The 22,681-nt window shown below is 45.0% G+C and overlaps 1 protein-coding gene and 1 non-coding gene across 4 annotated transcripts in view; one reads left to right on the top strand and one right to left on the bottom strand.

The window, feature by feature from the left end:
- GAREM1 (GRB2 associated regulator of MAPK1 subtype 1) overlaps positions 1-11,708 on the top strand; it is a 142,963-nt gene extending 131,255 nt beyond the window's left edge. For 2 of the 3 annotated variants that reach the window (XM_026661832.2, XM_026661842.1), the window contains 2 exons: positions 655-821; positions 10,333-11,708. In XM_026661832.2, the coding sequence (XP_026517617.1) occupies positions 655-821; positions 10,333-11,245 (1,080 nt within the window). In that variant the 3' untranslated portion in view covers positions 11,246-11,708. The remainder of the gene's footprint in view (positions 1-654; positions 822-10,332) is intronic. The other variant, XM_026661837.1, reaches the window with a different exon arrangement.
- On the bottom strand, positions 9,194-9,266 carry TRNAK-UUU. The gene has a single exon. It is a non-coding gene; the product is annotated as a tRNA-Lys (tRNA).
- Positions 11,709-22,681: the final 10,973 nt, after the last annotated feature.

The following is a 22,681-nucleotide window of genomic DNA, read 5'->3' as shown; positions in this document are numbered from 1 at the left end:
CTCTGAAGCAGACGACTTCTCAAAAATTGTAGACCAGTGTTATCAAATGTATCCTGTGGTACGTATGGCATACATTAGCAGAAGTGTATCTGAGTGATAGAAGGTGGGAACTAGCCCAACGTGTGGTGGCTTTTTCAGTACTAATTCTAAACTATGTCATGAAGCATTGAAACCTATTTAGATATTGTCACTTCCTATCTTAGGCGGGATCACTACAACTAACTAAACTGCATTAGCAAACAGATTTTTTCAAATGGCTCATTCCCCTACAGTACATACAGTACTTGAAATGGTCAGTGTAACCTTCTACACCGCTTAAAGTTTCCTTTAAACAATTCCAATCTTCATTCTTTTGAATGAACAGATGTAAAACTAGTGAAATAAAAGTACATAAAAACATACACTAGTAACTTTACTTTGCCAGTAATAGGACCTCCTGGTTGCAAACTTTTTGTAAGCTTTTGTCTCCTCTAGCGGGTACTTAAGACAGACATATATTTGGCGATAAAGTATTGTTTACCACTAGCATTTTCTTCTCCTTTCTTTTTATTATTTCCTTCCAAGGTAGAAACCTGAACTGACAGGTTCCATCTGGGGGAGACTGTTGTTACTTGGGTTCTCAAGCTATTTGCTAAATGTTCTTTTCTAATATAGGTAAGAGAGGAATGCAGGCTCCTCAATGCTCCACCTGTTCCACCACGAAGTTCAAAGCCCTCGTCCACCAGTCCTTCCATTCCTCCTCGCACAATCAAACCAGCACGGCAACAGACTCGTTCTCCTAGCCCTACGCTGTCTTACTATTCTTCAGGATTGCACAACATGTATGTATTTGAGCTATGAAATCCAAATATTTCCCTCTATAGGGAAATACTGTTTGTCTATGAATTTTTACATTTTTAACTATTCTGAAACTAGCCCGACGAATGTTTTTTTAAAAGTTTTCTGTTAACATATGATGCATGTTGGTGTCACTGCTTCCTGTTAGGGGTTAACTTGGTGAAGTGCTCTTTTTTAAAATACTCAAGACAAAGCAAACTCACATAAGCAATTAATTTAATTATACATGAAAAGTATTACTTAATACTTGCATATATTACCATAGGTGTGCAGAGTACAAGATAGAAAATCTATCCTAAATTTCAAGGGAAATCATATACAATTCTGTATAACACTTAATTTAAAACAATCTATGAAGAGAATGTTAACACCGGGGGGGTAAACAGGCAAGCCCAAAAATACTAAAGTTAGCTTGTATGTGCAACCTTAACTCTGTGCAAAATCTTATTAAATATCCTAGCAATATGTTTGTCATCACCCATGCTTTGTACATTGCTCTTAAACATTTGTATTAAAGTTATATTTATTTAGATGCAGGTATCAAGTATCGGGGGTAGCCGTGTTAGTCTGTATCTACAAAAACAACAAGGAGTCCAGTGACACCTTAAAGACTAACAGATTTATTTGGGCATAAGCTTTCATGGGTAAAAAACCCACTTCAGAAGGGTTTGGCAATAAACCCAATTCAGAAGTGGGTTTTTTACCCACGAAAGCTTATACCCAAATAAATCTGTTAGTCTTTAAGGTGCCACCGGACTCCTTAGATGCAGGTAGTAAACTATGAAGCTAATTTATGTTGGAATTACCATGCTAACTCAGACCAGTGGGGCGGTCCTACTGTTGGGAAGCGTGTAGTAGGCAGATTATGGAATCGCCTGCCTATTGGGAAAGCTGGTTTCCTAGACTTCCCTTGTTAGAGGTCAGCATATGCCTTTAAGCATGAAGGTTTATGTACCTGTTCAACGTAACTGAATGTTCTCACTGTTCATATAAACGTCTAGTGATCTCTTCCTAAGCCCTACTAGATCCCTGCTTCCTTTAAGTCCTGTGGTACTGAGTTCCAGTAGGGTTGTTTCTGGCGAATGGGAGGGGGTGTCAATAAACATCTTCAAAAGTATTTCCTTGTATTGATCTTTATTGTTTACATTTTTTAAAAGATGTCATTAAATAGTTCCTTGTTCTTATATTGTGGCAGAAGATAAACAGGAACAACCAATTTATTTTCTCTGTCCTGTTCATTTTGTACACCCCATGATGTCCTCTCTTACCAATTACCCTCATAAACTAGACAGGCCTCAAGCTGGATTCTCTAGTCTGCCAAGGCCACTTTGCGCAGCCTAAGGCTAGGTCTACACTACCCGCCTGAATCGGCGGGTAGAAATCGACCTCTCGGGGATCGAATTATCGCGTCTCATCGGGACGCGACAATCGATCCCCGAATCGACGCTCTTACTCCACCAGCGGAGGTGGGAGTAAGCGCCGTCGACGGGAAGCCGCGGAGGTCGATTTTGCCACCGTCCTTACAGCGGGGTAAGTCGGCTGCGATACGTCGAATTCAGCTACGCTATTCGCGTAGCTGAATTTGCGTATCTTAAATCGACCGCCCCCCCCCTCCTCCCCCCGTAGTGAAGACCTGCCCTAAGTGGCACCAAATGCCCGTAAAGTAGTAGGAGATGAACAATGGAGGATGACCTTCATGTGCAGGGGTGCTCTCTTCTGTCATAAACCTGCCACATACACTAGCTGCCTCCCCCTTATGCGTAGTACACAGAGAAGGGTGGTGGAGGGTGTCGGAGGCAGAATAGGGAGAGGGAGGAGATGCATTGGGGAGGAGCTCCGCTATGTCTGATCCTCCACTGGTGTAAGTTAGGGCTGCCCCTGTGCAGCTGTAACGTGTGCTGGGGTGGCATGGTTCTGAATCAGTGAGCACAGCTGGCTCTCTGCAGCCCCTCTCTGCACTCTGTCTTAGCACACAGTGTCATTATAGAATACCATAGTATTTGCACTGTTTTCCATCTCATTCCTTATACAGACTAACTTTTCTTTTTTCTTTTTGACCACTGCTGCACACTGAGCAGAGGTTTCCATTGAGCTGTCACACACAGATGCCCAAGTATCTTTCCTGAGTTATCCATTGTTGGGTTGTTAAGCTTTGTCTACACAGAATTCCCCTGCCTGTGTATACATACTCGTGCTAGCTCTCATCAAGCTGAGACCAGTGGGTATGTACTCGGGTGTGCCTCGGCTGCCACTACCCTCGCTACCGCGGCTATGTTGCTATTATTCTTGCACTAGCTCGATGAGAGTTAGGGCGAGTCTGTACATGAGCAGGGGAATCACACCCCTAGCTTGCAGTGTAGACACAGCCTAAGGGCATGGCTACACTTGCAGATGTAGAGCGCTGTGAGTTAAACCAGCCCTCGGAGACCACAGCAGGGAAAGCGCTGCAGTGTGTTCACACTGACAGCTGCAAGCGCACTGGCGTGGCCACATTTGCAGCACTTGCTCTGGCATTGGGAGCGGTGCATTATGGGCAGCTATCCCACAGAGCACCTCTTCCCATTCTGGCACTGTGGCTTGTGGGAAGGGGGAGGGAAGCTGCGGGACATTCTGGGTTCTGTCCCAATGCCCCATGATGCATCGCTTCGCATCCCAGCAATCCCTGTGCTTCTGTCCACATTTGGCACCATCTTTCAACATTTTTTGTACTGCGCGCTCTGTCTTCCCTTTCGATCTGTGGGAATGGATCCCGAACTGCTGAGGAATATGCTGATGGGTCTCGCCAGCACGTCACAAATTGCAGTCGAATTACTCCTTAAGCTACAAACTGACAGTGAGGAGTCTGAGGATGATGTTGACTCGCGTAACGCATACGACACGAGATTGCTTGTGGCATTCACAGACATGCTCACCACCATGGAACGCCGCTTTTGGGCTTGGGAAACAAGCACTGAGCGGTGGGATCACATCGTCATGCAAGTCTGGGATGATGAGCAGTGGCTGCAGAACTTTCAGATGAGGAAAACCACTTTAATGGGACTGTGTGATGAGCTCGCCCCCACCCTGCGGCGCAAGGACACAAGATTGAGAGCTGCCCTGCCGGTGGAGAAGCAGGTGGCTATTCCAATCTGGAAGCTGACAACTCCAGACAGCTACCGATCGGTCACTAACCAGTTTGGAGTTTGAAAGTCGACTGGTTGGAATCGTGTTGATGCAAGTTTGCAGGGCCATTAATCGCATCCTGCTCAGAAGAACCGTGACTCTGGGTAACGTGCATGACATTGTGGCTGGCTTTGCACAAATGGGTTTCCTTAACTGCGGAGGGGCGATAGATGGGACGCGTATTCCAATTCTGGCACCAGCCCACCTAGCCTCCAAGTACATTAATCAGAAGGGGTATTTTGCTATGGTTCTCCAGGTGCTTGTGGATCACCATGGGCATTTCATTGACATTAATGCAGGCTGGTCTGAAAAAGTGCATGACGCATGCATCTTTCAGAACATAGGCCTGTTCAGGAAGCTGCAAGCCGTGACTTTCTTCCCAGACCAGAAGATCACCGTAGGGGAAGTCGAAATGTCTATTGTAATCCTTGGAGACCCTGCTTACCCTTTAATGCCGTGGCTCATGAAACCCTACACAACCCTTTAATGCAATAATAAAGAATGTTTTCAAAGCCAAACAATTCATTTATTGAAAAGAAATTTCATTTATTGAAAAGAAACACAACTGCTTGGGAAACGGAAAGGGCATGACACATCTGCTGTGTGGGATGAGGGAGGGCGGTGGGGAACGGGACAATCAGAGATTTGTGTATGTCCTGTTATCATACTCAGCTTCCTGTCTGGAGTGCCGTGCAATGAATGCTGCACTTCGGGCTGGCTAAAATGCATGGTGATGGGGGTTGAGTGCAGTGGGTAAGGGTTGTAGTTTGCAGGGCTGGGTGGTGAAGCTACAGGTGTTGGAGGCAGCTGGTGGCGATAAGAACCCACATGTGGGGGAAAGTGGGTTGGCGGTGACATGGGGGCACAAGAGAGAGTTTTGAGACAAGGGCTGCGGGGGGCGAGGCGGGTGCGGAAGTGCTCCGCCTGCATTGCTACAAGCGCTTGTATTGAGTCTGCTTGGTACTCCATTATGCTTAGCAGCCGCTCCGTGCTTTGGTGCCGGCGATCTGCATTCTGCTGGCGGACCCTCCTTTCACTCTCCCGCCACTCCTGCACTTTTTGATTTTCATTAAGGGACTGTTGCATGACTTCATGCAGCATGTCTTCTTTGCTTTTTCTCGTCCGCTTCCTGATTCTTTGGAGTCTTTCGGACGTTGATAACAAGGACGGCTGGGATTTCAAGGTTGCATCTGTAAAGCCAAAATGCAACACTTAACAGAGGCAGCATTGTTCATGCCAGACAGAGCAATGATTTGGCTGTACTTAAAGACAAGCACAGTGTACACAATAGCAGAAATTGCCCGTCCCAAAGCAAGCGCACATAACCCACAGGAGCCCCAAAATGGTGAGTAAGCACGGGGGCAAGGGGGACTGATTGTTTCACGGCCGTACTGTCCTGTGGGGTTCTGTGCCTTGGGGAGAGCCAACAGCTGCAGGGGGCCCCTATACTGAACACTGTCCCCACATTTTCCACAGGAGTTCGTCCTGGAAGATATCTCTCTGCTGAGGGTGATCTGGGAAGCAAGGGACGGTCTTCTACTACAATGCAGCTTCTGCCCTGGCCCATATGCAGCTTGCCTGTGTGCAGCAATGGTCCCCCCGCCCCTCACGGCACAGTGGCGCAGACATGTTAGCCTTACTGGGACAAGGAGCACAGTAGCTCTGCCAAGGAACCTGCGCAAGTGGATTGCCCAGCTTCTGCATGAGACCTTGGAAGAGATCACTGAGGCCAATTACCACAATGTGAGAGGGCACATCAACACCCTATTCCGCATCTAGGCATGCATGCAGCCCTAACCCTCCTCGCCCCAAGAGCCCACACCAAACAACTTCCTTCCCAAAATAAAAGCTGCTTACCGGGCACATCCTCTGGTGTTTGTCCTGCCCCAAGCACCTTCTGCTGCGACTGGCTACCTTCCTCCTGGCTTGAAAACAGCTCCTGGCTGCATGCATCTAGGGATGCCGGGCTGTCTCCCTCCTCCTCAGCACCCTCGCTCCCGCTTTCCTCCTCCTGCCTTGTTGAACTGGGCTCTGAAGTGTCCATGGTGGTCTTCGGAGTGGAGGTGGGGTCACCCCCAAGTATCGTGTCCAGCTCTTTGTAGAAACGGCAGGTCGTGGGGGAAGCACCGGAGCAGCTGTTTGCCTCGCGCGGTTTGCGATAGGCATTCCACAGCTCCTTCACTTTAACCCGACATTGCACCGCATCCCGGTCATGGCCCCTGTCCATCATGGCCCTTGATATGTGCCTGAAGGTATCGTAATTCCTACGGCTGGAACGCAGCTTCCTCTCCCCAAACACTGATGAGGTCCAGCACCTCACCATTGCTAGATACTGGGGATCACCTGGCGCGTGGAGGCATGGTCACCTAGAAAGATTGCTTCTCGTGGAGGTGGATTACCAGGAGCACTCCAGCCGCGGAGTCCGGGCGCTCTACATGCCTTGCCGGTGTGGACGCGTCATGAGTTAGGGCGCCTGGGGCTGCTTTAATGCGCTCTACCTTGCAAGTGTAGCCAAGCCCTAAGTTAAATGTAGGCTCGGCAGAATTCAATTTTTATTTTTTTATAATTTCAGCAGATAATACTGATTATTTTTAAGCATTTTTTTCAGTTTTAATCAACTTAAATTTTCACAGTTGAAGGAAATTATTAGGGGGAGGGGTGTCACACAATAATTATTCAATGACAGTAGATGGTGGGATGCACAGAGGTAGAGGTTTATAACTAAGTCCCTACGTCATTCGCAATATTGTGGAAGTTGCAATTCCTGAAATATTAGGCTTCTACCACCATTTTTATTTAATTATCTTACTTTGCACAGACCACAACTTTGTGTACATTTTGAGTGTGCAGTTAGTACTGCACTAACATTCAATGCCTGTAAAATGTAAAAAGCTGAAGTGACTGGACTCGATTTCTACAGCAATTGTGTTAAGACTTTTAGTCTTCACTCTTTTATTTTTGAATGAATGTAATATAGTTGCAGCAAAATATCTCTTGTTATCAAAAAAAAAAAATTTAGCAGGCATAACATAGTACTGGAATGTTACATCGTTCCAGCAAATTTTTCTTAAATTTTCTTGGCTTTTCCAAATTACAGCTATTAATAAAGGTCCATTATCACTTTTCCACTATTTTCCATGTCTTCTCTACAATTCAGCCATGATTGAAGATCATCCCACAATTCAAGTAGGACCTTATTTATAACCATTAAAACACAAATTGTCAACATTACATGTCAAAATATATAAAGTAAATATGCTTAAATAAACCTCTAAGTTCTCAAGTATCAAAATTGATGGATAGTTAAAGAAAAATGCTTATTATTGGTGGAAATATTTTTTCGTGTGTATGTGTGTGTGTATGGTGAAATGGACATTTACTCACATTTTCTGATTAAAAACCAAGTCCTTCCAAGCCTAGTTAAGTGTATGAAAAATTCAAATGACTTTTTCCACCACTGAGCTTGTTTGTCTCTGCTATACATGTAGGTATTTTGTAAATAATTCTGTTCATTTTAACTTTTCCAGTTTCCCTACTACTGAAGGAAGGTTTACTGGTCTGTCACTCCTAGGATTACCCCAAGCACTTAAAAAAAAGAAAAAAAAAGATAGAAGACAGGAGAGTAGTAAATGTTTTAGCTATCATATACCTGATTTTAATAGGAGATTACAAAGTTTAGTAGGCAACTTTACTCCTTAATTCTTAAATCCCTCCAGCACTCTTGGATATAAATTATCTGATCCTGAGCTTAATTTACTAATTAGGACTATCCTTCCTAAAGTGCCCTTGAAAAGAAGAGGCAGTTGGCGTCATAGCTAACTTACTTGCAGATTTAAATGGGTTATACATAGCAGCAAACTTTTATTATTGCTATTGTTTTACTTGATCTGTATTATGTTGTATAAGTGTGGTTGGTTGTGTACTTCTCACAGAAGTGACTTTCATGGATCCTGTCCAGTGCTTAATTTGTAATGAAAGAGGTGCCGGGGCTCAAGCAATTGTATTTCTTTCATAACTGACATGGCAAGCACTGAGGTGCTGGTGCTATGAACTGCCAAGCCTAGAGGTGCCGGAGCTCATCCCTGGCAAGCCCTGGCATAAATTAAGCACTGATCCTGTCTGACAGAGCATTGTAGTAATTTTAGATTTTAAATCTTTCAAGGCTTGGATTATTTGCCCAGTACAATGGGATTCCTGTTCTGATTGAGGCCATTAGTAAATAGCAATATTTACTGTTAGTAATAAAATACAGTAGTAGAAGATGCTACATATGTATGTAAGGTTGTAGAAGTGCTTCGATACCATGGTGCTTGGTATAAGAAGCTAGATTGGAGTTCGTGGGGGAATGGATGATATTTGAGAAATAGTATGTAGTTTCTTTTGAGTCTTCTGGTGTTTCCTCCTTTCACTTGAGCTGGAAGAACCAGGCCAACAGTCTTTCTAATGATATCCTTGGGTACTTCAACATCTCTCATTCAGGCTAGTGCCAAGAAGTGCAGATGTGCACAAAGATTAACAATGTTAATAATAAACGTAGGTAAGCTTTTTCAAATGTTAAAAGCTCTTCTGGCTTGGTTCTTACTTTCTGCACTACCCATCTTATGGCTAATGTAACACCCAGCTTTAAAAAGGGAAGGAGGAGTATCTGGGGAACTACAGGCCAGTCAGCCTCACCTCAGTCCCTGGAAAAATCATGGAGCAGGTCCTCAAGGAATCAATTCTGAAGCACTTAGAGGAGAGGAAAGTGATCAGGAACAGTCAGCATGGATTCACCAAGGGCAAGTCATACCTGACTAACCTAATTGTCTTCTATGACAAGATAACTGGCTCTGTGGATGAGGGGAAAGCAGTGGACGTGTTATTTCTTTACTTTAGCAAAGCTTTTGATACAGTATTCCACAGTATTCTTGCCAGCAAGTTAAAGTAGTATGGGCTGGATGAGTGGACTATGATGTGGATAGAAAGCTGGCTAGATTGTCGGGCTCAATGGCTCCATAGAATATCAGGGTTGGAAGGGACCTCAGGAGGTCATCTAGTCCACCCCTCTGCTCAAAGCAGGACCAATCCCCAGACCCCTAAATGGCCCCCTCGAGGACTGAACTCACAACCCTGGGTTTAGCGGGCCAATGCTCAAACCACTGAGCTATCACTTCCCCCAGATGGATTCTGAAGTTTTTGGGGGACAGGTTCCCTCTGCCTGACCAGGAACTTGAACCCTGGAGCCTCAGATTAAAAGTCTGATGCTCTACCAACTGAGCTAGCCAAGCTCCATGTCTAGTTGGCAGCTGGTATCAAGTGGAGTGCGCCGAGGGTCGGTCCTGGGGCCGGTTTTGTTCAGTGATCTGAAGGATGGCATAGACTGCACCCTCAGCAAGTTTGCAGATGACACTAAACTGGGAGGAGTGGTAGATAGGATACAGAGGGACCTAGACAAATTAGAGGATTGGGCCAAAAGAAATCTGATGCGGTTCAACAAGGACAAGTGCAGAATCCTGCACTTAGGACGGAAGAATCCCATGCACTGCTACAGACTAGGAACCGAACGGCTAGGCAGCAGTTCTGCAGAAAAGGACCTAGGGGTTACAGTGGACGAGAAGCTGGATATGAGTCAACAGTGTGCCCTTGTTGCCAAGAAGGCTAACGGCATTTTGGGCTGTATAAGTAGGGGCATTGCCAGTAGATCGAGGGACGTGATCATTCCCCTCTATTCGACATTAGTGAGGCCTCATCTGGAGTACTGTGTCCAGTTTTGGGCCCCACACTACAAGAAGGATGTGGAAAAATTGGAAAGAGTCCAGCGGAGGGCAACAAAAATGATTAGGGGTCTGGAGCACATGACTTATGAGGAGAGGCTGAGGGAACTGGGATTGTTTAGTCTGCAGAAGACAAGAATGAGGGAGGGTTTGATAGCTGCTTTCAACTACCTGAAAGGGGGTTCCAAAGAGGATGGATCTAGACTGTTCTCAGTGGTACCTGATGACAGAACAAGGAGTAAATGTCTCAAGTTGCAGTGGAGGAGGTTTAGGTTGGATATTAGGAAAAACGTTTTCACTAGGAGGGTGGTGAAGCACTGGAATGGGTTACCTAGGGAGGTGGTGGACTCTCCTTCCTTAGAGGTTTTTAAGGTCAGGCATGACAAAGCTCTGGCTGGGATGATTTAGTTGGGGATCGGTCCTGCTTTGATCAGGGGGTTGGACTAGATGACTTCCCGAGGTCCCTTCCAACCCTGATATTCTATATTCTATGATCTCCTGATTTATATGGTTAAATATCAACATTGCTTAAACACTAACAATTCTTCATATTAACTATCTTTTTGCTTTGTTTTTTAAGCAGCATCACAGAAGGTGACACGACAAATCCACCTGAGAGTGCCCCTATTTCTTGCTACCCTTGCAACATGATGCAAACCGAATCAAAAGAGCCTGACAGCAAGATGCCTTTTGGAAGCCCCTCAGCTGAAGCTCTGCCTTCTAGGTTGTCCTGGCCAAACCATTTTTCTGGAGCTGCCGAAGGCTTAAACAGGAACGATTTTCTGCTGGATCCAAGCAGGAGTTATAGTTATCCAAGACAGAAGACTCCAGGCACACCAAAGAGAAACTGTCCAGCCTCTTTTACTTTCGACTTTGATGGGTGTGAACTCCCTGCTGGGTACACGCAGCTGGCCACGACAGAGTTCAGCAACACCATCTCCAGTTGTCCAAAGTCAGCAAGCTACTCTTTAGAATGCACTGATGAGAAAAATCTGGCAGTCAGCAATGCAAAGCAGAGTCATTCGTGCCCTGCCTTACCTCCTCGTGCGCCAAAATCGAATGATGAGAAGCCAGTTCTAGACACTTGTCCTCTGCCTCTGAAAATAGACGGTGCAGAGGAAGAATCTCAGACTGGTTCACCAGACCTCTCAGAAGATCAATATCCTGTTAAAAAGGGCATGCAGAACGTTTTCTCTGTTTCTTACCCATTTTCGTCTCCCCTTCACCTTCAGTTAGCACCAAGGTCTTGTGGCGATGGCTCTCCCTGGCTACCACCTACAGACCTTTCTGGGCTCTCAATAGAGGAAGTATCTAAATCTCTGAGGTTTATTGGTTTATCAGAAGATGTCATATCATTCTTTGTTACAGAGAAGATTGATGGCAATTTACTCGTTCAGCTTACAGAAGAGATCCTTTCTGAGGACTTTAAGCTAAGCAAATTGCAGGTTAAGAAAATACTGCAGTTCATTAATGGCTGGCGGCCGAAGATGTAGTTCAGTGATTCTGACTGATGTTTAATGAAACTGTGTGAGAGACGTGCTAGAAATGCTGGGGCTAGTACGTCGTTTCCTGTTTTTGCACTAAAAGCCCTTTCTGTAAATAATAGTGGAAGAAATTCTTACTATGCAGATAAAGTTTTAGAGTGGTGAACAGATTTTTATATGTCAATAAAAATGTAGAGAACCCATAGAGGTGTGCCTTGTGCATCACTGAACATTCAGCAGCTGCTAAAAACTGGACGTTAAGGGAATTAATTTTTACTCATGTAGTCTGTCAAGACATAGTATTTATTACTGAACAATTAATATGAAAGACCACACACAACTCCAGTTTACAGTTTTGTGTTAACAGCAAAAAATGCATTTCTTCTGAGGTTATTTCTGTTCGGATTATTGGCAACATGTCATGACTTAGTTTTTCCTTTTCTACTGTTAATAAAGGATATGATCAAACCTATAAAATACCATTTTTAACATTGTATCTGAACTTTTTAAAGAGTTTTAAAACATCTTTTGACATGCCACTAAAACAGTATATTTTGCAGGATAATTTTACCAAAATATCTTCATGACTACTTAGATAAATTTGCCATGTTACTGCTTCTGAGTAAAACACTTATATATGAAATAAATAAATAAAGCTTAGTGTTCCTGAAAATAAAGAGCCTGCTTATCTGGTTGACTATGGTGAAAAAATGTTTGCTACTCTGAACCATTCTGTTCTTGCCATAAACCAATGACGAGTTCATGATCCGTAGATTTCAAAAGGTGCTTAGTTATCAAGTGAGTCACTTATTAGTCTGACCACCAGGTCATGCTGATTTCTCATGGGAAAGGCAGCTTACTTCACCAAATCAGTTCACATGTTTCTTTGGCAGATCCCTATGTGGCACGTAGCAAGTTGAGCCTTTTGTTAATTCACCCATTCCATGTCCCCATCACGAGGAGAAAGAAACCCAATCTGATTAATCTTACTGTTCTGGTGAGCTCCATGAACCCATCCGGACTCTGCAATGAGATTTATGGAGGGAGATAGTTGCACTTGTACAGAGTCCCCTTGAACTAAATCATTGCTGAGGTACAAAAGCACACTAACTCCCTGTAACAGTGCAGACACTGAAATGTAGAGAGAGGATTAAAGCTGTAAGTCGATGTAAGTTACACTAGTTAAATTACGTAAGTTACATAACTTACATCGACATAACTTACATCAACTTAATGCGGTGTATATACCATGCTATGTCAGTGGGAGATGCTCTCCCATCAACGTAGCGTCCACCTCCAATTGACGTGGATTAATTAAGTCAACAGGAGAGCGCACTCCCATCGACTAATCGTGTCTTCACCAGACCCACTAAATCGATGTTGCAGCGCTGATTTAGCCCCTAGTGAAGACAAGCCCTAAGACACAGCACAGAACTAGGAGAATCGGGGGAGGATAAGCTGACTTACAGCCACATTTTCAGCCCTTCCAATTCTGGGCTGCTTGGGGGGCCAGAGTGAACCTGGCCAGTAACTTAGGCAGCCCTCAGCAGCCTGTCGCTGTCTGCCTATGGGCAGCAGAGCTGCTTCTGCCCTGCATAGCCCACACCTGCCTGCCTTGTTATGCCCTGTTTTGGCACACCGTTATGCCAGGATTTGCAAGGAGATCCTCAAAGACAGCCTGTGGCTAGCCTCCTCAATTCCTGCACTGGGGGGATTCATGCCTGGCCAGACCCAGAGACATTAGAGTGCTTTAACATCGGTCTGGCTCCTTCCCCTGGGGTACAGCGGCCTGAGCAGGGGGTGAGAATGTTTTTGACACACAGAAAATTAACTTTTGCCATTGGTGGGAGAATAGTGGAAGCACTGAGACTAGGCAGAGAGCAGACAAAAGTTTGAGAAACTGATTTAATATGTCTTCTCAACCATTCTGAGGCACAAAAAGGGGGATACCTACAAACAATCAAAATGTTTCCTGTGACCTGGACAAATCTCAGGTCATGCCTTAGTGCAAAAGGCAGGTTTATTCTTTGTATTGCAGTAGCATCCAGAAGTCCCAGTGGGGGACAAAGGCCCTATTTTGGTGGGTACTAAACATCCATTTAACAAAAAATAAATAGGAATTCCCTGCCCTAAAGAGAGTTTATACTTGTAACATTTGACAAATGGCAGATTGATATAACAAATCAATGACTTTCCCTAGCTGCTTTTTGTTGCTTCCGTTAATTAGGGTTTTAAAATATTTATTCAACATTTACTAATTATATTTTTAAAATGCAAGTAAGGCTAAATTGGATAAACTCAAATACTGTTCAGAGTTAAATGCTAGTCTGTCCGTAGGGCTGTGTAGGGTGTAATTACTATTTGTTAGTCCTAACTAAATCACATGGACATATTCAACATTGGAAGGCTCAAACATTACATTTACTTAAAAGTGTTTGTTTGTTTGTTGGTTTGGTACACGTGTTACTCTTGGGAAAGGTTTGATGGGCTGCAGTCTTGATAACATTCAGGCATCTGAGATGGGTTTCAGGACATTAAAAAGCGCACAGCGACTGGGCTTCTTTGAGTACAGTTGGATGCATATTGCTGTGTCTCTGCCTTGCGGTTGGTCTGTTTTCGCTGACGACAGCATACTGGAATTTGAAAGCTGGGTTCTGATGCATCAATACCACACCAGCCTAGTCTCAAACGGAACAGGCCACTAGGAGTCTGTCTACTCTGCAATGTAAGCCCAGGGTTAGTAGAACTTGAGCTAGCAGACCCTGGGTTTGTTAACCTAGGGCTTGAGCATCTACATTCATTTGTACCCCAGGTTAAGAATTGTTGAACTCTGGGTCCCAACCTGGGGCTCCAGTGTCTACGCTGCATTATGCTGGCCAAGGTCCAATCCCCCATGTCCCAGACTTTGTAGCGCCCTCCAAAAAGGTGGCCTCTCTAGCCCATTGTTCGTGGTGTAGTGTGGGGAAAAACTTGACTGTCCACCAAACTTCACTGTCCAGAGGACAAATAAAGTCAATCTGTGCAATTGCGCAATACTTTTGGCAGCGTCCCAGAACACGAATCCAGTGGAGGTGTCTTGACTCAGGCTCAGTCCATCCATCCCTGTGGGATCTGAACTCTGGGTTGGTGCAATTTGTGCATAGACAGAAGGGGAGTTAGGCTTGAACCTGAGTTCAAACCCTGGGCTGACATTGCCATGTAGACACACACACCCCTCATTAAGAACAGAGGAATATAATCATGTTTGCAGACGCAGGTTCTAAGTACAAAGTCCCAGCTGTGAGACACAATTGCAGGCCAATCCGATTTCTACTGTGCTCCTTGAAATGGCTTGTTCTGCCTGGGGATTTCTTAGATAACTTTATGCATAGTTCATTAGTGTGCAACATTTCCTCCACCTCCTTCCAAAAAGTAGTTCACAGGCTTAATTTTCTATTTCTTTATTAGGTTTCTATATACTAATAAATAATTGTCAGAGGGGGACTTTTTCAGGCCTGAATAGCCTAAGAAAGCTGCCTGCTTGATCTATGGGCCTGGCTTTTTAAAGGTATTTAGGCATTGCAAGGCCTAAGTCACCTTTAAAAATGGGATTTCGCCAAGTCACTTTGGCCCAGATTTTTAAAGCTCTTTAGGTGTTGCTGCACTCAGCATTGCAACAACTAATTTTCAGAAGGGATTTTAGGCACTTAGGGCATGTCTACACTAAAAACTTAAGTCAACCTATATTAGTGGGAAGCCAGGAGCCTTGGTGATCCAGGCTCCCAGTGTGGAGCCAGGACCCCGGGAGCAGCCCAGCACTGAGCGGGGAGCCCAGGTAGCAGCCTGACTGGGAACAGGGAGGACTAAACTTGTCAATTTTATGGCTTCAGTATGGAGCCGTGAAATTAACAAGAATGAAGCTAACAGCCCATGTAAGTCATGCAGTGTCTATGTGGACACTGCGTCGCCCTGACTATGTCAACATAAGCCCCATGCCTCTCGTGGACGTGGAGTTACGTTGTTGTAGTAGGACACTTACATCGGCAGGAACAAGGCTGTAGTGTGTACACTAACATAGGCTGCCATTAGCTGCCTTACATTAACCTAACCGTGTAGTGAAGACCAGGGCTTAGTCTAAATTCCATCGACTGCCAATGGGATTTAGACCCCTACATACCATTTGGGCTTCTAAATCAGGCGTTGCGATGCTGAGCACAGCATAGCTTTAAAAATCTGGGCCTTAGGAGCTTAAATCTAAAAAAAAAGTGCAGCATTTTATAACTAACTTAGATTCAAAGCAGTATTAAAATTCCCACCTCTGATTAGAAAATGAACGCTCGGGGGCAGATCTTCTGGTGTGCTGAGTACCTCCTAGGACTGGAGTTCTCAAACTGGGGGTCGGGACCCCTCAGGGGGTCACGAGGTTATTACATAGGGGGTTGCGAGCTGTCAGCCTCCACCCCAAACCCTGCTTTGCCTCCAGCAGTTATAATGATGATAAATATGTAAAGAAGTGTTTTTCATTTAAAAGGAAGGTCACACTCAGAGGCTTGCTATGTAAAAGGGGTCACCAGTACAAAAGTTTGAGAACCACTGTCCTAGGAGGTGCTGAGTGCCCTCCAACTCCTTTGAAGTCAATGGGAGGTGAGGGCGCTCAGTCCTTCATAGGACTGGGCTCTTCTATGAATATGTAACTTTATCACATGGAATAATTTTTAGTATGTTCTCCTTATCTGAAACACACTATTCTGTGTTTCCAGGCATTTTTTCAACTTGACAGCTGGATTACATTCACAATCGAAATACATTCACAAATTTAGAGCTTTTGGGTGTTTTATTCTGACTGAGGCACTCTGACAAGTGTTTTGCATACAAGCAAATTCTTAAATTCCACATGGAAAACCAGACTTTACTCTTGTCAGTCTCAAGTTTAATGCTCTTTGAACTAGCTTGTGTTTTTCCTTCTAAAGCTAACTGTATCTCTTGAGTTCAGTTCAGAGATCCAGCACCTCCAAGATTGGGTGCTAAAATCACATGCTTATCAGAGAACCCCCCTCTCCCCCCGCTCCTCCTCCCTACAGCAGAATTCTGTCCCTGATTTTGGATTTCCTTGCTTGTGAAAATCAGACCAATGATACTTATTTAATTATTGGTATTTGCAGTAATTTTCTTTCTTTTAAAAGTGCAAATTGTGGCACACTATCCTGAAATGAATCCTTTTTATCCTTTTCTGTGGCTTGTAGTGCACTGCCCCACTATGTTAATACGAACGGAACTAGGTACCTTTTAGTTCGTGCCAACAGGATCTACATGGGCAGTTAGAGCACTGTACAAATCACCACCCTCTAACGTGCTTTGCCATGCTGTGTAGACAAGTCCTAACAGAGGGGACTTGTCTACTTTTGTAAGGGGGCAGCAACAAAATAATTTTTTTCGGAGGGGGGGATTTAGGAGAAGCTCAGGTTCTCTTTAAATACTTGTATATTACTGCCTGTCTGACTAACCAAAGTCTTACTAAAATCAGTTCATTGTGTATCTTTGTATTTGGATGGCTTTTTCTTACTTTTGCTGTATTAAAACTAATAGTTTAGTGCTACAAAATTTGAGGCTGAAGACACTTGATCCATCCAATACAAGAAGGAAAATGTCTTTTTAAAAGCTTTCTTTGCAGCTAAGAATCAATGGATTAAAGCACTTTGTATTTTGTATCCTTTTTGTCAGTATCACCATTTTAATTATCTTCTTTGATTTTATTTCATGACAATATGTTTAACACTCATTGTGTGAATGGATGCAACATTTTAAAAACCTTTATTTTAAATCTGTTGTTAAGTACTTGAAGTGTTTTCTGCTACAGCTTCCTCTTGAGACAACTTCTTGACTCCCGACTAATTAAAATCTGTTAATACAAGTTATTTACATTTTAGGTATCTATCACTGGCATTCAGCTGGATGTTGGAGGGAAAGATGTAGTGGCTGAAGGCAAGCATGTGTGGAGCCGAGGTAGGCATATGACCTCTTTAGGGACCACAGGAGGAGCATACTTAGAAGCGGACTATACCATTCAAAAAGGGGAGCACACTAGTCTCCAGGTGCTAGCAGATGTGTGAAGGAGAAAAAACCTGGCCAAAGACCCAACTCACCCAGTACTTGCCTACACAGCAAAGAAAAACACCCGGCTGGCCCATGTCAGCCAAATCAAGCTCACCGGGCTTGGGCTGTTTCATTGCTGTGTAGACTTCCAGGCTTGGGCGGGAGCCTGAGCTCTGGGACCGTCCCACCTCGCTGAGTTCTAGAGCCTGAGCTCTAGCTGAGTCCAGAAGTCTACACAGCAATGAAACAGCCCCACGAGCCCTAGTTGGCGAGCCTGGGCCGGCTGCAGATGTCTAACTGCTGTGTAGAGATGCCCTGTGTGTGAGTAGTGTTGCAATGCTCAAAGTGCAAACTAGAGGTTACTAATGAAATCTGAGGTGGGGGGAATGTGAGTTCTTTGATTAGATGCAGCTGTGTATTGCATGTGTGTATGCACGCCCAGCACACCAGAGACGGATAACTTCGCCTAGCAGTATCCATAGAGGCAGTGCTCAAACCCTGCATCTGTAGCCCTTCCCCTGGCTGTATAAGGATAGTGCCACCCCGACCCTCTCAGTTCCTTCTTACCACCGGTGGCTAGAATCAAGGCCCTGTGTGGTGTCTTCACCTCACACCTTTGCTCTCGGTTTTCTGAGAACTTTTCTTGTACGTAGTAGTACCTTAGGCTTAGTTTAAATCTTAGTTATAACTGCTGGTGTCCTTCCCCAAGCCCCGTGCAACCCCAGAGGAGCAGTGCCTTCATACTGTGGATGTCAGGTGATGTCTAGCATTTTATCAGAGTGGAACTAAACCTTTCTGTTCCTCACCTTGTCTGTCTGTTTCATCTGTGGGCCGAATGAAGGGTCAAGCAGTCTCTCCACAGACAGTCTCAAGGTGGATAACTTCCTGTATCATGACAGCATCTGAAGTACTCCAGGCTAATCCTCCTCAAGGGGTACAAGCTCGTTCCACGGGAGCTCAGGCGACGTCAATGGCATATCTAAATGACGTTCCTATATTGTGTGCAGTGTTGCTGTAGCCGTGTCGGTCCCAGGATATTAGAGAGACAAGGTGGGTGAGGTAATACCTTTTATTGAACCAATTTCTGTTGGTGAGAGAGACAAAGCTTTTGAGCTTCTACGGAGCTCTTCTTCATGTCTATATTGGACATTTTCAGGGCGGCCACTTGGTCCTCTGTGCATATATTTGCAAACTGCTCTGCCATTACGGGAAGGCAGGCCTGCAGTGCTCTTTTAAATAGATGCCAGGCACTATCTCCTGCGAGTACTGCATGCAAGTCACCCACCTGGAATACACAGCTGCATCTACTCAAAGAAAAGACAGTTACTTACCTGTACCTGTTGCCTGAGTTGTGATGCAGACGTGTATTCCCCAACCCACCCCCTGTCCCCTCTGCATCGGAGTCTGTACTTTGGACATTCAGTGTGGGGAACTGAGAGGGGTCTGAGCAAGGCCACCCTTGTACAGCATGAGAGGAGGGGCTACACCCACAGGGTGTGAGCACCACCCCTGTGGGTACTGCTAGGCAAAGTTCTCCAGCTCCATTGTGCAGGGTGCGCACACCCACATGGAATACACGTCACCATCGCATCTTGAAGAATAACAGTTGCAAGTAGGTTACCGGTTTTTGCCTGTATTGTCACTAATATCGTGTGATAGCGAGGTAATAAGTCAGTTCAGAGGCCTTGCTGCAAGTTAGGGGAAAGTACCTTTCCATTAATGATGTCTTCAACTCCTAATAGTCTAAGAACTGTTCATATTTAACCATCTGTGTTCATAATGGCCAGATTGAAAATCTCAAGTAGGATTCTTCTTGATTCTGGCAGTCTTCTGCGTATTTTTATTTACAACCGCAATAACTTCTAGTTTTAGCTGTTTAAATGTGCTTCATATAGTCAAAAAGGTAATGTGACGGGATCTCCAGGGTGCAGTCTGGGACCGTGAGACCGCAGTACCCCCTTAACTCTCTCCAGCCTGGGTTGTCTCTCACAATGCCTTGCTAGTGACCAGCAGCAAACCCCTGCAGGTGCTGTTATCACTCAGCACAACAACATGTGGAGCCCCACAGCCAGCTAGATTGCATGAATGCTCCCAGAGCCACTCATGAATCACACAGAGAAAGGCACCAGAGCCAAACCCCCTCAGCTCCAAGCACTGTACCTCAGGAATATACCATCTTGCACTGCTCAAGACGAGCAGTGCAAATTTATTAATTGGTTCACCACTTCAACAATGGAAAGTGGACATACAGCAGCCTTTGCAAACCTGAGCAAATTTGTCACACACTTCAGGCAAAGTGTGTAAAAATAAACAGTTAAACATATTGACTACAAAAGATAGATTTTAAGTGATTATAGTGATAGCAAAAAGTCAGAGTTAGTTACCAATATAAAATAAAATATAAGCACACGGTCTAAATTCTCAACACTATTAGACTGGGAAACATCTAGATTAAGCAGTTTTTCTCATCCCACAAAGTACACAGGTTTCACCCTTGAAACCTGGGCCAGCCTCCTCTGTTGAAGTCTTTGGTCTTCTGAGTGTCTTTGTGGCCTGCAGCATAGGTGGGGGCAGGAGAAAGGCGAAGCATGGGCCTGTTGTGTTCTGTTTTATACCCTCAGTTCCATGTGCTTGGAGAATACAAGTCCAGGCATGTCTGGTGGGCCCAGGCAAGGTTGAGCAATTCCCTTGGTGTGGCCGCATGCAGGTGAGTCATTGCTGGACAATGGCTGTTGATGATTGTTTTGACACCTTCCCAGGCATTGGTTACTTTCCTTATTTCCCTATATCTTAGGGCTAGTCTACACCGGCAACGCTAAAGTGCTGCCACGGCAACGTTTTAATGTGGCTTGTGTAGTCATGGCAGAGCGCTCTACCTCCACAAGGGGCGTGGCTCCCAGCACTGGTAGTGTGGCTCCCACTGCTGGTGCACTGTCTACACTGGCGCTTTACAGTGCTGAAACTTGCTGTGCTCAGGGTGTTGTTTTTTCACACCCCCAAGCAAGAAAGTTGCAGCGCTGTAAAGTGCCAATATAGACAAGCCCTCTGCTTATATCTAATCTGATTCCCCAATTTACAGCCTGTTTTAGTGACAACCATACAACACAATTTCATAACTTCATACAGTGGGTTTCAGCCGATCATAACCTCTTCCCGATACCGCACATGGCATGCTTTATATGCAATATCACAATTATATACAGATGAGAAATATGGGGGTTATAGGGCACTCCTCCAAGGTATAGAATGTCACAGGTAACATTTGAAAACAAACGCAAAAATCCAAATCCTTTGGCTTAGCACACTTCTGTTATAAAATGAAAGTATTGGAGTTTTTTTGTGGAATTCTGTGCTGGTTTAGGCTTCTCTGTAAAAGGCTGAAGGCAGATGATTTAAACCAGGTGCAAATAAATATTCCTGTAATATATATAAACAAATTTCAATTGTGTATTGTAAGTATATAAACTGTATATTAAAGATACTATTTTCATGATATTTTGAATGTGTTTGCAGTTTGTTGAAATAGTGGATGGGTCACGTGTAGAGAATAAAATGTTTACCATTTTAGGTTTAGGAACCTCATTGAGTGACTGACACCTCACTAATATCAGTGTAAATCAAGTGTAACCAATGTTGCATTTCCACTACTTCAATGGAAAATGACTCTTCTCAGTTACAGTAATCAGGCCCTTCTGTTCTCCATTCTAGAAATACTATAAGTTGTGCAGCCTTGCAATTGCACTATATTGACACCTTCAGGAGACTGAGGGCTAGGAAAGAATTTATAACTAGCAAGTTATTCTTTGCCCGTGGACACCTACTTACAACACTGCTTTCCTGAGCTCTAGATCCTCTAGCATGCTTTTAGAGAAATGTATTCAGTTAAAATTTTGAGAACAATCTTTAGTGAAGAACCATGACTAAATACTGTCACAATCCAGGGTAACTGCAGCTGTATTCCCCATCCCTGATCTAGCAAGTGCACCCATTCATAGGCTTCCAACTCCCCATCTGTCACATTTCTTGGGGTCGCCATCCAGACTGGGGTATTTCCAGGCTACACATTTCCCTGCCTGTGAATTTTCCAGCAGGTCAGACTGCCTAAGCAGTCCTGCTTTGCTTTCTCCTCAGGGGCTATAAACAGTGTAATTCCCCATAGGTACGTTACCACGCTGCTCTTTCTAAACAAGCACATTCAAGGTGAAAGCATTACAGAGAAAACACATTAAAAACAATAAAAATCTACATGCATGCTAATAAGCTTACCAGAGATCACCCCAACTCAAACATGGGCTTTGGCCAGTGAACTGTCCTTCAAACCCCCACAGGGTTTTGTTTTGTTTTCTGTGGTGGTGCCTTTTTGGAGGTGTTACAACCTGAATAAATTTGCCTAATTATCCCCCACTGTTCTTAGTCTCTGGACGGTTGTTGTTTCGATCCCCCATTGTATTACATTCAATTCCTGGCCCACAATGACACACACATTTAATAAGGTTTAACTTCATTCAATAAGATTTGTCCCGGATATTGCAGGAAATTTCCATATCTATCATAAATACATCTTGCAAAACATGGAGCAGTATCTGGTGCAAAACTTCAGTTTACACATTGATCTGTCCTTGGTTGCTTGTTCTCTTTTCATCCAGTCGTGGGTGTGGGTGGAATATCAGTTGCTCTGCTACTCACATCTTATAGAAACATGCTGCCATTCAGAGGTGAAAGTAAGCCGGTACGGGCCGGTACGGAGGACCGGTAAGAAAATGGAGCATTCTCTCCCTCTCTGACTCCTCCTCCTGGCTCCAGCAATATTGAGGGTCAGGGGGCCCGACTCCATGAATGTTCGGAGCCGGGTCTCCCCCCTGGCCCCACCTGCTGTCCCCCCCACGCCTCCCCTGAGTGTGTGCTGGCCCCCCTTTGCTGCCCCTGTGCACCTCCCTGGGTCCTGGAGCACAGCGTTCCTGTCTCTCCCCTGAAGCTCCATTAACTGCCGCCGCAGGCAGGGCCGGCTCCAGGCTTGGGGTGGCAGATTGTTGGAGGCGGCATTCTGCCCAATCCTAGGGAGCACGGCCGCTTTTTTTGTTGTTGTTGTTGTTCTTGTTCCGCTCCGGCTGCCCTGTAGGGGGCGGTGGTGCGGAGAACCAGAGCGCCCTGCAGGGCAGTCCTCTTCCTTCCCTCCCCACTGACCAGAGCGGAGCCCTCGCGGCAGGCGGCAGGAGGCGGCACAGCGGGAGGGGCCACGTGGCAGCGCCCCTGCTGTAGCCCCGGCCGCCCCCTTCCCGCCCACTCCCTCCCTCTCCCCCGCCCCCAGCCGGTCCCCCTGCACCCACGCTCCGGCCACGCCGCAGGTTTTTTTTTTTTTTTTTTTTTTTTTTT

This window comes from Terrapene carolina, unplaced genomic scaffold, assembly GCF_002925995.2.
Source record: "Terrapene carolina triunguis isolate 2854851 unplaced genomic scaffold, T_m_triunguis-2.0 Scaffold58, whole genome shotgun sequence".
NCBI classification, from domain to species: Eukaryota; Metazoa; Chordata; order Testudines; family Emydidae; genus Terrapene; species Terrapene triunguis.
The sequence above is the reverse complement of the archived record's forward strand: the minus strand, read 5'-3'. Positions and strand labels throughout refer to the sequence as shown.